At 40.3% G+C, this 17,073-nt stretch overlaps 1 protein-coding gene and 1 long non-coding RNA gene across 2 annotated transcripts in view; one reads left to right on the top strand and one right to left on the bottom strand.

Moving 5' to 3' along the window:
* The window catches only part of LOC130355522 (uncharacterized), a 98,815-nt gene extending 92,708 nt beyond the window's left edge, over nt 1-6,107 (bottom strand). The window contains exon 1 of the long non-coding RNA XR_008888561.1: nt 6,061-6,107. This is a non-coding gene — a long non-coding RNA (uncharacterized LOC130355522). The remainder of the gene's footprint in view (nt 1-6,060) is intronic.
* Nucleotides 1-17,073, top strand: part of COL4A1 (collagen type IV alpha 1 chain) — a 222,201-nt gene that overhangs the window by 156,943 nt on the left and 48,185 nt on the right. The window contains exons 26-32 of the mRNA XM_056555746.1: nt 3,125-3,316; nt 6,829-6,997; nt 7,109-7,201; nt 7,346-7,450; nt 11,714-11,811; nt 14,981-15,131; nt 15,257-15,370. Of these exons, the coding sequence (XP_056411721.1) occupies nt 3,125-3,316; nt 6,829-6,997; nt 7,109-7,201; nt 7,346-7,450; nt 11,714-11,811; nt 14,981-15,131; nt 15,257-15,370 (922 nt within the window). The remainder of the gene's footprint in view (nt 1-3,124; nt 3,317-6,828; nt 6,998-7,108; nt 7,202-7,345; nt 7,451-11,713; nt 11,812-14,980; nt 15,132-15,256; nt 15,371-17,073) is intronic.

Raw genomic sequence — 17,073 nt, 5'->3', positions numbered from 1 at the left:
ACCCATTTTTTTGTGTTTTTTTTTTCTTCTTGTTTCAGATCCGTGTATGCAGAGGATTACGGTGGATTCGATGGATTACGACGGATTAACTGGATTTTTTTATTTTAATGGTTTAAATGGTTAATGAGGGCTGTGGGGGAGTGTTTTTTTTTTTTAAATAAAATAATTTTTCCAATGTGTTGTGTTTTTTTTAATTGAATTTTCAGGCTTAGTAATGGAGACTGTCTAATAGACGGAATCCATTACTAAACTGGGGCTTAGCGTTAGCCCCAAAAACAGCTAGAGCTAACCCCCAATTATTACCCCGGTACCCACCGCCACAGGGGTGTCAGGAAGAGCCGGTACCAACAGGCCCGGTGCGTCAAAAATGGTGCTTCTGGGCCTAGGCGGTAACAGGCTGGCGTTATTTAGGCTGGGGAGGGCCAGAAACAATGGTCCTCGCCCACCCTGGTAACATCAGGCTGTTGCTGCTTTGTTGGTATCTAGCTGATACTGAATATACAGGGAACCCTATGCGTTTTTTTTTTTCATAAATAAAAAAAACGCGTAGGGTTCCCCCTATTTTTAGTATCAGCCAGATACCAACCAAGCAGCAACAGCCTGACGTTACCAGGGTGGGCAAGGACCATTGTTACTGGCCCTCCCCAGCCTTAATAACGCCAGCCTGTTACCGCCTAGGCCCAGAAGCGCCATTTTTGACTCTCCGGGCCTGTTGGTACCGGCTCTTCCCGGCACCGCTGTGGCGGTGGGTACCGGGTAATAATTGAGGGTTAGCGCTAGCTGTTTTTGGGGCTAACGCTAAGCCCTGACTTAGTAATGGATTCTGTCTATTAGACAGCCTCCATAACTAAGCCTGAATATTCAATAAAAAAGAAAACACAACACATTGGAAAACATTTTTTATTTAAAAAAAAAACTCCCCCGCAGCCCTCGTTAACCATTTTATTAAAATATAAAAAATCCTGTTCTTCCGTGGTAATTCATCGAATCCGTCGTAATCCTCTGTATACATGGATCTGAAACGAGAAGAAAGGACAAACACCAAAAAAATGGGTTAGAACATTTTTTGCGCTCTCTGCAGGGGAGAGCCCCCATAATGCAATGTCTACCTAAACAGTGAGCCTCCAATTGGTGCAAAACTACAACTCCCAGCATGCCCAGACAGCCTTTGGCTGTCTGGGCATGTTGGGAGTTGTAGTTTAGCAACAGCTGGAGTCTCCCTATCTGGGTAGACACTGGCAGAAGGGTCTGTTCCCATTATCCAATATGGACAATGTTAACAGAGCCTTATATCCTTGCCAGCCTGGATCGCGTCTGTAGCCCCGCCCCTAATGATGTCATCAATATGGGGCGGAGCTACACGGACATGCGGGGACTGGACGGAGGTAATGGGACTTCTCAGTCTTCTGTATACACTATATACAGCTATCTATAGATAGCTGTATATAGTGTATACCGCCCAAAGGGTTAACCTACACTGTCCAGCATTGTAAGTTAACTCTTTCCTTGCCGGGCTGGCTAAGCGCACAGCTCAGCAAGGGGTTAAGTGAGCCAGCAATGTGTATACTGTATACACATTGCAGGCTCACTGTAAGTTCTTGCTGGGCAGTAGATATACGATGTATACCTACGTCTCAGCGTCAGCTGTTCTCCCGGCTCTGTAGCCCTGAGAACCGCTGATCCCGACAGTCACTTCAGGACAATCGCAGTGGGTGTCAGGAGAAGTGACCTCCGCTGTGATCTGTCCCTTACTGCAGGTACTAATACTCCCGACACGGAGTACACTGCTCCATGCTGGGAGCTGTAGTACCTGCATTAATAGACAGATCGCAGCGAGTGTCACTCCTCCTGATGCCCGCTGTGATCCTCCTGTATAATGTATGGATGCAGCGGCCGCTCTCCTATGGTCCCCTGCACTGCCGTATATATACACATATTCCTATTTCCCACAGAGTTGTGATTGGCTGGAACCATCTGACCAATCACACCTCTCTGCGGTAAATACGAATATGTGTATATTTACGACAGTGCAGGGGACCATAGAAGAGCGGTCGCTGCATCTATACATTATACAGGATCGCAATGGACCACGGCGATCTGTCAATTAGTACAGGTAACTACTACTCGTATCATGGAACAGTGTGTTCGATGCTGGGAGTAGTAGTACTACCTAAAAAATGTAAAAAATAAAAAGTGAAACACACAAACACACACTACATTTTTATTATTGTCGGCTACATATTTAGTGCCCTACCCGCGCACATAAATTGATCTCTGTTTAAAAATTAATTAAAATTTTGTTATAAAAAAGATTTAAAAAATTTAAATACAATTTTTTACATCACTACTGTATCTTTTTTATTATTATTTTTTAAAGGTACCCTACTAAATGTTTATAAAAAAGGTATCTCCAACACTTTTTTTATCGGTAAAGTCCAAAAGAGAATAAAAACCGCCTGAAAAAACGACAAATTTAAAACCCACATGGTGTTTTTCTTGGCGTTTTTTCACTTCCATAGACTTCTATGGGAGAAAAACGCCAAGATTTTCCCGAAAAAACGCAGAGGTCTCGACAAGAGGTCGTTTTTTAAAAACTGCCAAGGAGCCCAAAAACGCCAAAAGGATTAAAAAAACGCCAAACTGAAAAACTCCAAGTGGATTTGGCATTTTGCAGTTTACTATTGACTTGCAGCTAACATCTGGCCGCAGCGTTTTTTCACAAAAGTGGAAACCTAGTCTGATATCACACTGTTTTTAGGAGAAATCAATTTTGTGTTAACCACTTAAATGACTGAATAACCACTATAAATGACTGGATGCTGGATAACTTTCCTTTTCTCTTTGCTTCTATTTAAGTTAACACTAGATGAGCTGGACTATGTTTTGCTACAAAGTAATAAGTGTACTAGTTATATGTAGTATTCTACCTGTAGAAAAAAATATAAATAAATTAGGGGAAATATGAATTAAACCCAGTACAAAATTGACCTGTGTAAAGTGAAATATGTATTGACTGAAATTTTTCTTTAAGATTACGGTATATCTATCATCATTATTATTATTATTAATATTTTTATTGTTTGTTTGATTATTTATTTATTCATTAATTCATTCATTTATCTAGGGACCACAAGGTGTCCCAGGCCTTATGGGGAGACCTGGAGCAAAAGGAGCACCTGGTGAAGTTTATTTTGAACCAAAATTAAAAGGGGACAAAGGAGATCCTGGCTTACCTGGACTGCAAGGTACTCCTGGAAGAGAGGGAAAGCCTGGAAGAGATGGCGAGCCAGGACAACCAGGCCTTAAAGGTGTTTCGGTATGTTTCTATTTTATTACAATTTTTTTAAGTTTAAAGAGAATGTCTAATTTAGCTAATATTTCATCTTAATAATTAAATGTAAAATTGTACAAGAGAATTAATGGTTTTTAGGGTGGTCATATAAGAGATACAAACTTCCTTTTTGTACACACTGCAATTAGATGTGTGCTTTTTAGGCAAACTAAAATGAGTGTGAGTCAATTGACAGAAACATGATTAAATAATAAAGATGTGGCCCAATCTATACAGTAAAGCTGACAAGAGCTACAGAAAGCAGGAAGCATCAACTGGCTGTGACAGCTCTAGTGGCCAGTGTTGCTAAATATTTGATAGTGAAAAAAAGACCCCCATTTTTTAACTAAGAACATGTTATGATAAAAATACAACTGAAGTAAAACAATGCTGTAATAAAGTAAAAAACTTTTGACAATTTATGCTAACATGTCAAAAGTTTTGATCAATCGGTCTAAGTGCTGATATCCCCACTAATGACTCGATACAGCCAGGAGAATCGGCAGTATGTTCTTCTCCTCAACTTGGTGCTCAGTCCGACTTGTAGCGGAAGTCTACACATCTTCTGCAGTGTCTGCATGAAGTGTCAAAAGGTTTATTTAAAAAAAAAAAATGACAGTACAACCTGAAATAGTGTCATTTTCTGATTACTGGAGATAAGTGGAGTAAGAATGATACCTTCATTAGCTAACTGAGAAGATATAGTTTTCAATCTTTCAAGACCTCTTAGGTCCTTATTGGACAAATAAAATGTAAAAAGCAATCTATATTTTCCCAGTGAACCAATAAAGGTATCAACCTTACTCCACTTATCTCCTGTATTTCTACGGCTAACACGGTACCAATTCTGATTATACATGTTATAAATCTTCTGATTATCCATTTTCTTTAAAGCGGTACTCTGGTGAAAAACATTTGTTTTTTAAAGGAAAACTGTTAGCTTTCTCCCCCCCGCACTAAGCAGCGGTACTGGCTGGTAGTGCAGGGGACGCTGATCGGTCCGATGCTTACTGTGCCCGGATCCGCTGCGCTGTTGGGCCCTTATCTTCTAATTTCGGGATTTGCTGTTGAGGTGCTAACTGGCAACGACTGGGCTAACTGGCACTCTGACGTCAGTTCTGCTGGCCGCAGCGCCGCCTAGCTCATCAATATTCCTCCCCTCTCTCTTCATTACAGAATGGGGAGAAGAGGGAGTGGCGGAGGGAGGGGAGGAATATTGATGAGCTGGGCGGCGCTGCGGCCAGCGGCACTAACGTCAGAGTGCCAGTTAGCCCGGCCGGTGCCAGTTAGCACCTCATTAGCATATCCCGAAAATAGAAGATTAGGGCCGAACGGCAGTTTTCCTTTAAATCAACTGGTGACAGAAAGTTAAACAGATTTGTAAATTACTTCTATTTAAAAATCTTAACCCTTCCAGTACTTATCAGCTGCTGTATGCTTTTATGCTCTACAGGAAGTTCTTTTCTTTTTTAATTTATTTTCTGTCTTACCACAGTGCTCTCTGCTGACATCTCTGTCCATGTCAGGAACTGTCCAGAGCAGGATAGGTTTGCTATGGGGATTTGCTCCTGCTCTTGACAGTTCCTGAGACAGAGGTGTCAGCAAAGAGCACTGTGGTCAGACAGAAAAGACATTTAAAAAGAAAAGAACTTCCTGTGGAGCATACCGCAGATGATAAGTACTGGAAGGGTTAATATTTTTAAATTGAAGTAATGTACAAATCTATGTAACATTCTGGCATCAGTTGATTTTCTTTTTTTTTTTACCAGAGTACCTTTTAGGGTGGGTTCACACACAGTATTTTGTTCATTGTTTTAAGGCATTATTTTGGTCAGTATTTTTAGCCAAAACTAGGAGTGGAACTGACATAAAGAAAGACTATAATGAAAATATTTGCAGTATTTTCTAAAATATATGTTTTATATGCATAAAAGTTTAACATTATTGACTTTTCATGAAAGCAAAGTGAAGAACCTTTCTAAATAGCCTTCTTGGAAAATTTCTACCATTAAAATTGATAAAAATAAATCCATCAGACAGACTTTCTGTTCTCTCAGTGTTATTTCAATGAGATAATAGCAGGAAGGGGGATTACACAGCAGTTCAGATAGTGGACAGGAAGAAACCCTGGAGGAATGCTCACACAGGTTGCAGAGGGGGGGGGGGGGCAGATATAAGGCAGTCTGTAAGGGAAAGACATATAGGCTGTACAGTATAAAGAGAAACTCATACAGCACATTTTAAAGACTATAGAAGCAAAGATATTAATAAAGGTCTTTGGAGAAAATGTTTGTTGTTTTTTCTTTTTCGCACCATTAACAAAACGCAACAATATACAATGCTTTTCAATAGTGTCCATAGCTTTTAAGATTAATTTTACTCTTCGTTCAATTAAATTTAATTATCCAGCCAACATGTATTGGTAAACACACTAAAAATACAGTAGAATAAATCTGTTATACCCAAACACATTATACATAGGACCAAGGTATATTTAGAATAGAGAGCGGGAAAAAAAAAGAAAAAATAGTAAAATAGTGGTATAATTTTTCAACAATATACTGCCCTGTGTTAATTAAATAAAAGTAGAAATAATTTATTTTATTTTGAGTATATGTTAAGAAACAAATAAACTGTACGAACATAAACTTGATCTATTCACTGTAAGTAAGTCATACTTCAACCCAACATGATGGTTGAAAGATTATCTGTCACCTTAAATCACTTACATAAACTATGCCCATAGGCCCGACAGCCCTGTGTGCCAATTAAAGGCTGTGATGTGAGTGAGACATGCATGGTTGCTTGGCGATGGTGCAGACCTGCTGGCCACACCTCCAGTACCCTCCGGACCTGAAGTAAAATGTGTTTTTAATCAGCTTTTTGTGAGCAAGCAACATAAGAAAGGTGTATGAGTAAAGGGGACAATAGGGGGAATGTGTTTATAAAAATAGTTTACGTAGGTGATTTTAGGTGTCAGATGCAAGTGTAAAAGAATGGTTAAGTGATCATCATTGCTTGTACCAACAAAAGCTTGCTTAGATCAAGTACTTAAAGGGGTTGTCCAATTTGATCAAGCAATCCTTGATCTTATCAACAAATAAAAGAGTGTGAACATGCAAACATAAACCAGTCTTACACATGAAGGAGTGAGCGTAATTTATTACAATATATGGTAATCACTTAAAAGACAATGTTGCATTAAAAGTAAAGACTCTAAATCAGCAATGTCCTAAAGACTAATCTTATATATAAATCACATGTAGTTGATTTGATATTGGGTTAAAATTAGACGACTTGTTTTGAATCATATGCAGACAAGTAGCGGTAATAATGTACCAATTTGCCATCTAAAAATGCACCTCTGCAGTGTTTCGCTAAATGATTACTTTAACTTATTTTAAATATAATATATTTATTAGGAAAATCGAGAAACGGCACATAATATACATGTGATTGTCTATTAATAAGTCTATGTTGCTGCATATACAATTTAGGGATCAATTGGCTTCAAAGGTGAGCGTGGACCACCTGGAGACAGTGGATTTCCTGGGCTACCTGGACAAAAAGGTTTGCAAGGACCTCCAGGATCTGGTCCAACAGGGCAACCTGGAGAAAGAGGAGAACCTGGAGTGCCAGGATTTTCAGGAGTACCAGGCAATCCAGGTAAGCACAATAATATTTTTCCTGTGAAACACTCGATCATACAATACTGACTTTTCTGAAATCCATTCAACAATACTACCGATTACATAAAATGTTTTGCTTTCTCTTTAGGAAGTAAGGGTGAACCTGGAAAATTAACTATTCTGTCAGGGCCACCGGGACCAATGGGAAACCCAGGTTCACCTGGTTTGCCAGGAGATCAAGGTATAGTTGACTGCACAAAACGACATATGTGGATAAACTGATCATGGCTGTATTATAATAAAGCAGATGTCAGATGTAAGAATAGTGGTCTAATTGTGTTTCTTTAAATTTCTTACCTTTTTTATACTTTTTTTTTATCTTCAGGTGATAAGGGTGCTCCTGGATTTCCAGGAAGACCTGGATTTCCTGGAGAAAAGGGTGAGCTTGGCTTACAAGGGAAAGGACTTCCTGGGCCTCCTGGTGAAAAAGGTTTGTTCAATTTTATACGTCATACAATCATATTATTTTCACCCAACAATGCCTAATTTGCCTTTAAACTTTTTTTATTTTGTTGTTAAAAAATTTATAGTGGGCAGCATTGAAACCCAATTTGCAAACAACATTATATTTATAGTATACAAGGCATATCTATATCTTGAACTAAAGAGATGAATGCTACCGTATATACTAGAGTATAAGCCTACCCGAATATAAGCCGAGGCCCCTAATGTTACCCCAAAAACCCAGGAAAAGTTATTGACTCGACTATAAGTCTAGGGTGGGAAATACATCATCCCCCATGTAATCATCCAGACCCCTGTCATGATCCAGACCCCCGTCATCATCCCCCCCCCCTTCATCATCACTGCCTGTCAATACCTTTATCAGTGGTCTTCAACCTGTGGACCTCCAGATGTTGCAAAACTACAACTCCCAGCAAGCCAAAACTACAATGCTGGGTGTTGTAGTTTTGAAACCTCTGGAGGTCCGCAGGTTTAAGACCACTGCGGCCTTCGTCATCATCCAGCCCCCCCCCTTGTTGTTTTGTACTCACCTCCCCTCTGCGGGAAGTTAGGGTGAGCTGGTCCGGGCCATCTATGCTGCAGGGACTGTCCGGTGGGGAGGGTTAGTTGTTGCCGGCTGTCCATTTTCACGGGGAGGCCCTCTTCTCCGCGCTTCGGGCCCGGACTAGTGACGTTGCCTTGACGACGACGCACAGGGACGTTGCGCATGAACGTCCCTGTGCGTCGTCGTCAAGGCAACGTCACTACTCCGGGGCCGGGCCAAAGCGCGGAGAAGAGGCCCCCCCCCCGGTGAAAATGGACAGCCCGCAAGGACTAACCATCCCCACCGGATGGTCCCTGCAGCATAGATGGCCCGGACCAGCTCACCCTAACTTCCCACTGAAGGGAGGTGAGTACAAAACAAAAGGGGGGGGGGGGGGGGCTGGATGATGACAAAGGCCGCAGTGGTCTTCAACCTGCGGACCTCCAGAGGATTCAAAACTACAACACCCAGCATGCAACATCTGGAGGTCCGCAGGTTGAAGACCATTGATGAAGGGATTGACAGGTGGAGAGTTCACTTGAGTATAAGCCAAGGGGGGGCGTTTTCAGCACGAAAAATCTCTAATACTCGAGTATATACGGTATATTCTAATAAATATTTAGGAAGGAATTACTAGCTCCCATCTCATGTAAATGAGCAGGCTAATAACATGATACTGTGCACTCCTGCATGCAATGCAATCAGCGTTATTCGGCTATGTTCTCATGGGGAAATGCCGATCCTTTGCAGGCATGGAGTGGGGTCTATAATTCATATAATTATGTCCTGAAAGCCAAAGGGGGCTCTTCTCCTTCTGGGTCCTACCAGGTGGTCAGGCAACCAAATATGGCATAAGTTGGGGTACTGCCCAGCCCAGGACGAACAATGTAATAAAATATGGGGAGCGATGTAACAAAATGATGTTCCACAAATAAAGCATTTGGGGGGAAAAAGCTAATTTTTTATTTTTTCTACTGACTTTGAAATAATTCCAGCCACACAATAAGGGCTCAATGTACCCACTACTGTCCTAGATAAATACTTAAGAGGGTGTAGTTTTGAAAATGGGTTTACTTCTGGGGGTGCAGTATTGTTCCAACAGCTAGAATGTTTTGCAAGCATGAAGTATGGTCTATAATTTGTATAATGATATCCTAAAAGCCAAATGGCGCTCCTCTCCTTTTGGGTCCCACCACGTTGCCAAGCAACCACATATGGCCTATACAGGGGTACTCCCTAACATGGGACAAGCAGCATAATAAAATTTGGAGTGCATTTCATTCATTTCAGAAGCTATTTTAAATAAATGTATCCCACAAATGATGCATATGTGGAAAAAAAACAAAATATTAAAATGTAAATATTTTACACTGACTTATGCTAATACAATCAAAACATAAAGGCTTCAAAAAAGTATTACTAACCCAAGTGAATATTTTAGGGGCCTTAGTTTTTATAAAGAGGTAACTTGAGGGGGAGCAGTATGGAACTTCCAGCTTCAGTCCTTTGCAGGCATGGAGTGGGACCTATAATTTTTATTAATAATGTCCTGAAATCCAAATGGCGTTCCTTACCTTCTGGGTCCCACCATGTATTGAAGCAACCAAATGGGTAATAAAATATGGGGCACATTTCCTCCTTTTCAAATGCAATGTAAAAAAAACATGTCCCACAAATGATGCATTTGTGGGGCAAAAAAAGCAAATTTTAATATTTTCTACTGACTTTGTAACTATTCCAGCCACACAAAAAGGACTCAAAGTACTCACTTTTGGTCTAGGTGAATACTTTAGGGAGTGTAGTTTCCAAAATGTGTTACTTGTCGGGGTTCTTTATGATTCTGGCAGCTAAAATGCTTTGCAGGCATGAAGTGCGGCCTATAATCTATTTGGCCTAAAATGATTCCCTGAAAGCCAAATGGCACTTCTCTCCTTTTGGGTCCTGTCATGCGGCCATGGAACTTAATATGGCCTAAGCGGAGGTATTTCCGAACACGGGACAAGAAGTTTAAAAAATATATGGTGCTTTTCTTCCAATATCAGAAGCGATGTACAAAAAATAAGTACCACAAATGATGTATTTTTGAAAAGAAGAAAATGTCAATTTTTTACACTGACTTTCCAATAATTCCTGCCCCCCCCCAAAAAAAATGGTGTTAAAATACTCACTATACTCAAGGTGATTAGCTTTAGGGGTCTAGTTTTTAAAATGGGGTCCTTTGGAGGGGGGGGGGGGGGGGGGGGGGAGTTCCTATGTTCTGCCACCTCTAATTTTCTGTAAACCTTGCATAGCACATAAAAATGTATATTTTTAAATTTCCAAAATTCTTAAAATGTCAAGTGAAATTGTTAGGCTCCTAATTAATTTGAAATATTAATAAAAAAAAATAAATGCTGTCAAAAAAGTAGTCATCTGAAAGTGTGAGTTTCATTAACTATTTGCTCAGTAAGTATAAATATATGCAACCTATTAGCGATAAAATAGCAAAAATCGAATATTCACTTACTTTTACTATGTACATGTAGTACAAATTGTGCCAAAAAACAATCTCAGAATTGTCGTGATTAGCAAAACATTGCCACAGTTATTCTCTAATAGAGCCATACGATTTGAAGTAATAGGCTTGGTCTTTAAGGGGCATACAGGCTTAATTGTTTTGGTCCTTAAAGAGTTAATTATATATGGAGAAATACCAAGCGCACTATTGAAACAAACAAACCAAAACAAACAAAAAGAAAAGTAAAAAAAAAAAGAAAAATTTAAACACAAATAAATACAAGTAAAAGAAAAATTAAATAAACAAAGTCCGCCTCACATCAAAAAAAGTTAAACATTTCCAAACTCGCAATTCACACTCACCAATAGTGTCAAAAAAATGTATGTCCCTATGAGGGATATCATCCATATACAGATGCATATAAAGATAATGATGGGAGATATTTAAAGTTATCTAAGGGTCTTTGTTCTTGGTGCTATAGTGACATTACACTCACTGAACCAAATGGTAACTTTATTATGAATAGAAATATTTATTTACTGTATATACTTTTCTTGTTAGAATTACTCTCCTGACTTCACAGAGGCATCTAAGCAATCTAAATATTCTTGCAGCATAAAATATAGTAGTAGATTTTGTCGTTCCAGTATATTCCTTTATCAATGTTATGCCCAAACTGCACAAATTTGCAATAAGAAAATGTGCCATGGATAAAAAAAAAAAAATGTTGGTTTTCTACCACAGATTGCCCAGTAGATCCATACATGGATTAGGCCCATTGTAATGCAGTAAAGCTAATCACTGTATCGTTCACATGCTTTGCTGGCAGAATCTTGGACCATTCTGTTGGATTTAGGCACAGAATCCATGACTCCATAGGATGTAATCAATTCATTATTTATAATATTATTTAAAATTATTACCACATACCTTTCTTTGCCTAAATTTCCATATGGTTATAGAACACAATGGCACAGATTTATTAATCTATCAAAAATGTGTCTTATTTTTGTGCCAGACAGATAGCAACCAATCACAGGTCAGCTCTCAAATTTTTTGGTATGATAAAAGCTGAGTTGTGATTGGTTTCTATCTGTCTAAGAAATAAATCAGACCCTTTTTTTGTCTCAGGCAGATTGATAAGGCTGGGTCATTGTGTATAAGTGATAACAGTGTTAAGATTTGGGTGCATGATGTTCATTTTCCAGGTTATCAAGGTATGGAAGGTGCACGAGGAACGGATGGTATTCCTGGTCAGCCAGGTCGTGATGGTCTACGGGGTGAATCAGGTGCACCAGGACCAAAAGTAGGTAACAGTTTACAGATAATCTGAAATGATTCACAAGATCACATTCACAGGGCACTACAGGTGTTGTGAAACTATAACTTTCAGCATACCTTATAAAACTCAGGCTATTAGGATATGCTGGGAGTTAAAGTCACCAAAAATTCTGTATTGTGGTCTGTGCAGTATTCCTAGGATACAAGAAATAGTGGACACAGCATGAAACAATACTGTCAGTAAGATCATGCGGTCCTATTTGTAACTCCTTAAATCGCATCTGACAGTAAGGTCACCAGCACTTACCTGAAGTTTTTGGAAAACTTCCACAGCAGTTTTGAGCCAAAGCCAAAAGTGTACTTTAAAGGAATAGGACATATAAAGGAAGGACTTATTCTTCTCCTCCCTTATGGATCCACTGCTGACTTTGGCTCAAAAACTGCAGTGGCAGTTTTCCAAAAACTGTCAGAAAAAAAAACAAGTGGAAACTTAGCCTCATACTGCTTACCGGGTGCAAATCAGTGCAGCCGTTCCGGAGATATTAGTGTGTTTGCTGATATGTTAATTCCTAGTGTTGGAGGCAGTTTGCTGCTGCATGAGCTCCTGCTTTGTCCGATAACTCTTCCCCTTGCGCCTCCATTGTGCACTGCTTAGTAGGCACATCTCTCTGGCCGGCATTTATCATTGTAGTGTAAGTGAAGCATTTTTTTACACCTTTTTTGTGTGTGCTGCTAATGTGTAGGAGCACCAAATTTATTAACTGGTCACAGAGCATTTGATAAATTTCATTCTTCACATACACCAAAAAACTAAGCTAAGTCTGGGCTGGTGTAGTTTTAGAGACTTTTCAGTGGCTTTGCGCCTTTTTTGTGCCTTTTCACAAAAAGGTGCAGTTCATAAAACTCTTCCATATCATGTGTATTGCCAAAATCAGTGGATTGGAACTCAAAATCAGCAGAAATATGTAAACCAAAAGGCGCAAAAAAGGCTTGCGCCTTTTTTGCGCCTTTTGTAGACACAAAAAACTGTCTAAAGACATTGGTAAATGTCAGCCCGTGAGCCTTGCTTCGAAGTTATTATTTCTGGCATTTTATTTTCCTTTTTTTTTAAATTTAACTATGCATACTGCACTGTCCTGTTGCTAATTGAGGCCAGCATGATCTTATCGATGATTACCCATTAAAAACATGAAAGAAGACTTAATTTTGATGTGTATCATTTCAGGTGCTTCCTTTGTACTTTTTTTTGTGCTTAAACAACCTCACCGTAAAACAATAGAAATGCATGTATGAGCAGTGAGCTAAAAGTCCAATCGGCTGATGATTTACTGATGGTTGGTTGGCAAGCCTTCTATTGAGAGCTTGCACATTGCACTTTTCTCAGATCTCACTGCAAGATGACTTTAACCCCTTGTGGGCTCAGGGTTTTTCTGTTTTTGCACTTTCGTTTTTTCTCCTCACATTTTAAAAATCATATCCCTTTCAATTTTGCACCTACAGACCCAAATGATGGCTTCTTTTTTGTGCCACCAATTCTACTTTGTAATGACATCAGTCATTTTACCCAAAAATCTAAAGTGAAACAAAAAAAGAAAATCATTGTGAGACGAAATTGAAGAAAAAAACGCCATTTTATAATATTTAGGGGCCTTCCGTTTCTACGCAGTAAATTTTTCGGTAAAAATGACACCTTATCTTTATTCTGTAGGTCCATACGATTAAAATGATACCCTACTTATATAGGTTTGATTTTGTTTCACTTCATAACGAAAATTTATACGTTTAAAATTGTCATCTTCTGAACCCTATAACTTTTTTATTTTTCGCCTAATGGGGCGGTATGAGGGCAAATTTTTTGCACCGTGATCTGAAGTTTTTATGGGTACCATTTTTGCTCGGATCGGACTTTTTGATAGTTTTTTATGAATTTTTGTTATGGTATAAAAAGTGACCAAAAATACGCTATTTTGGACTTTGGAATTTTTTTATGCGTACGCCATTGACCGCGCGGTTTAATAAACAATATATTTTTATAGTTCGGACATTTACGCATGCGACAATACCACATATGTTTAGATTTATTTTTATTTACATGTTTTTGTTTTTTTTAAATGGGAAAGGGGGGGGGTGATTTGAACTTTTATTAGGGAAGGGGTTAAATCACATTTACTAACTCTTCTTCTTCACTTTTTTTTTTGCAATGTTATAGCCCCCATAGGGGGGCTATAACATGCAGTACAATAATTGCCAGCACTGTTCAATGCAAAGCCATAGCATTGCATTGATCAGTGTCATCGGTGGCGGATTGCTCCAGCCTGGATCTCTGGCTTGGAGCAATCAATCGCCGATTGGATGCGCCGGAGGCAGGTAACGGACCCTCCACTCACGTCCTAGCTGATCGGGACATCATGGTTTCACTGTGATGGTCCAGATCAGCCCGACTGAGCTGCCGGGAATGCTTTTTTTTACCGATCAACTTTGAATGCCGCAACTAAAGGGTTAATAGTGCGCATCACTGCATCAGTGATGCGCGCTTTTAGCCCCGGGCCCCGGCTACCGTTAAGCGACGGGACCCGGCTACCGTTAACCGCCGGGACCGACCAGTTATATCACGGGAGTGGGACTCAGGACTTACTGGTACACCCTGAGTCCCCAAGAGGTTAAAGGGGTACTCCACTGGAAAACATTTTTATTTTTACACCAACTGGTGCCAGAAAGTCAAACAGATTTGTAAATGACTTCTATTAAAAAATCTTCATCCTTCCAGTATTCATCAGCTGCTGTATGATCCACAGGAAGTTCTTTTCTTTTTGAATTTCCTTTCTGTCTGACCACAGACCTGTCCAGAGCAGGATAGGTTTTTTTTTATGGGGATTTGCTCCTACTCTGTATAGTTCCTAAAATGGACGGTGGCGTCAGCAGAGAGCACTGTGGTCAGACAGAACTTCCTGGGGATCATACAGCAGCTGATAAGTACTGGAAGGATTAAGAGTTTTTAATAGAAATCATTTACAAATCTGTTTAACTTTCTGCCACCAGTTGATTTAAAAAAAAAATGTTTTCCAGTGGAGTACTCCTTTTAGAACATTTTAAAATGTTATTTCCAAATATTGAGAGATTACTGTTCTTAGCCACTTGTGTTAAATGTACACAGTAGAACATAAGATCATGTTCTTGTTCCTCTTTTACTCTAGGGTGAGCCAGGACTGGGTCTTCCGGGACCTAAAGGAGCAAGTGGGCCTCCAGGTCCTTATGGAGCTGCTGGAGAAAAAGGAAACACAGGAGCAACAGGTGTTCCTGGAGAACAAGGTCTTCCAGGAGTTCCAGGATATTCTGGGGCTAAAGGTACGATCTGTGTAAAGTATATGATGTAGTTCATAAAGTGAAGTTTTAACCATTTGTATGATATGTGTTATTGGAGTCATTTTACATGTTTATCTAAGTAATTTTATTGTATTTCTTCTAAAAAGGTGACACTGGACCGGCTGGCCAACCAGGCTTAAGAGGTAACCCTGGTGTTCCAGGATTTGGCCCACCAGGTGAACCAGGGCCCTCAGGACCAGCAGGATCCCCAGGAGTTCCAGGTGATAATACTATTGATAACTGTTAATCTGCTGGGGACATGTAGCGTGTTGAACACTATGGGGGGAATTTATCAAAGGATTTGCCTGTTTTTTATGATCGAATTTGTTGTAGTCTAAAATTTGCAACTTTTGGTTTACACAAGAAATCAAAGCAAGTTGACAGATTTGAAGTAACTTTGATGCAACTTTAACCCCTTCCCGACCCATGACATACATGTACGTCATGACCGGGAAGGTTTTCTCGACCTATGACGTACATGTATATCATGCAGATACTGGCCGCTACTTGCGGTATCCTGCCGCGCCCGGTAAGATGGTGGCTATTACCAATAGCAGCCATCTTGCCTCGGGATCTAGGAGGGTTTCGTCCCCCCCCCCCCTAACAGTGATCGCTCCTATCTAGCGATCCTAACTAGCTGATGGCAGCGTTTCGCACACAAAAATTCTCCAGTGTCCTTTACCTGTCCCCCTTCCCCTGGTGTCCCTTGCCTTCAAAATATGCAGTAACTTCTCTGGAGAGAACTGGAAATGGCTGTCCACCTATGGTCTCTATCCAAGCTGATAGAGCTTTAGAGGATCTGCAGAGAAAAATGGCAGAAAATCTCCAAATTTAAATGTGCAAACCTTGTGGCATCATATCCAAGAAGACTGTCTGAATACTTAAGTCAATGTAATATTTTAGTGTTTTTTTTTTTCAATAAAATAGGCTGATTTTTTTTCACATTCTGTTTTCAATTTGTCATTATGGGATATTAAGTACAGATTGATGGGAAAAAACATGATTTTATTTTTATTTTAAAACCAGGCCGTAAACATATTAAAATGTGGTCTTAAACCCTTTACTGTACATATATACAGTGGTCCCTCAACTTGCAATGGCCTCAGATTACAATCTTTTTGGACCATTGTAACTTGAAACCATACTCAACAATACTACAGTCCAGATCTGTGGAATATATCAATGGCAATCACTCGTAAAACAGCTGTATTACTGAAGGGCATGCACTGACTGGTATTGCCTCCCTACTGTACAGGGAGGTACTACATATTCTGTACTACTTTTTACCTTTGCAAGGGTTAGCTGCTCCTTTTAACACTAGGTGAGGACGGCTCCATTTTTGGACAACATTTGGGGGCTTCAGAACCAATTACCAGGTTTCTATAGAGTTATGGTCTCAACATACAATGGTTTCAACATATAATGGTAGTCCTGGAAACGAATAATATTGTAACTTGAGGGATCACTTTATATTGCTGGGTCAATTAGTGTAGTGTTACGCCGAGCGCTCCGGGTCCCCGTTCCTCCCCGGAGCGCTCGCCTCATCCTCGTTGCTGCAGCGCCCCGGTCAGATCCACTGACCGGGTGCGCTGCGGTCCCGCCTCCAGCCGGGATGCGATTCGCGATGCGGGTGGCGCCCGCTCGCGATGCGCACCCCGGTCCCCGTACCTGACTCGCTCTCCGTCGGTCCTGTCCCGGCGCGCGCGGCCCCGCTCCCTAGGGCGCGCGCGCGCCGGGTCTCTGCAATTTAAAGGGCCAGTGCACCAATGTTGGTGCCTGGTCCAATCTTCCCAATTACCAATTAGTGTGATCACCTGTGTACTTCCCTATATTACCTCACTTCCCCTGCACTCCCTTGCCGGATCTTGTTGCCTTAGTGCCTAGTGAAAGCGTTCCCTTGTCTGTTCCTAGCCCGTGTTCCTGA

Source organism: Hyla sarda, chromosome 2 (genome assembly GCF_029499605.1).
Source record: "Hyla sarda isolate aHylSar1 chromosome 2, aHylSar1.hap1, whole genome shotgun sequence".
NCBI classification, from domain to species: domain Eukaryota; kingdom Metazoa; phylum Chordata; class Amphibia; order Anura; family Hylidae; genus Hyla; species Hyla sarda.
Note: the sequence above shows the minus strand (reverse complement) of the source record. Positions and strands in the feature narration are given on the sequence as shown.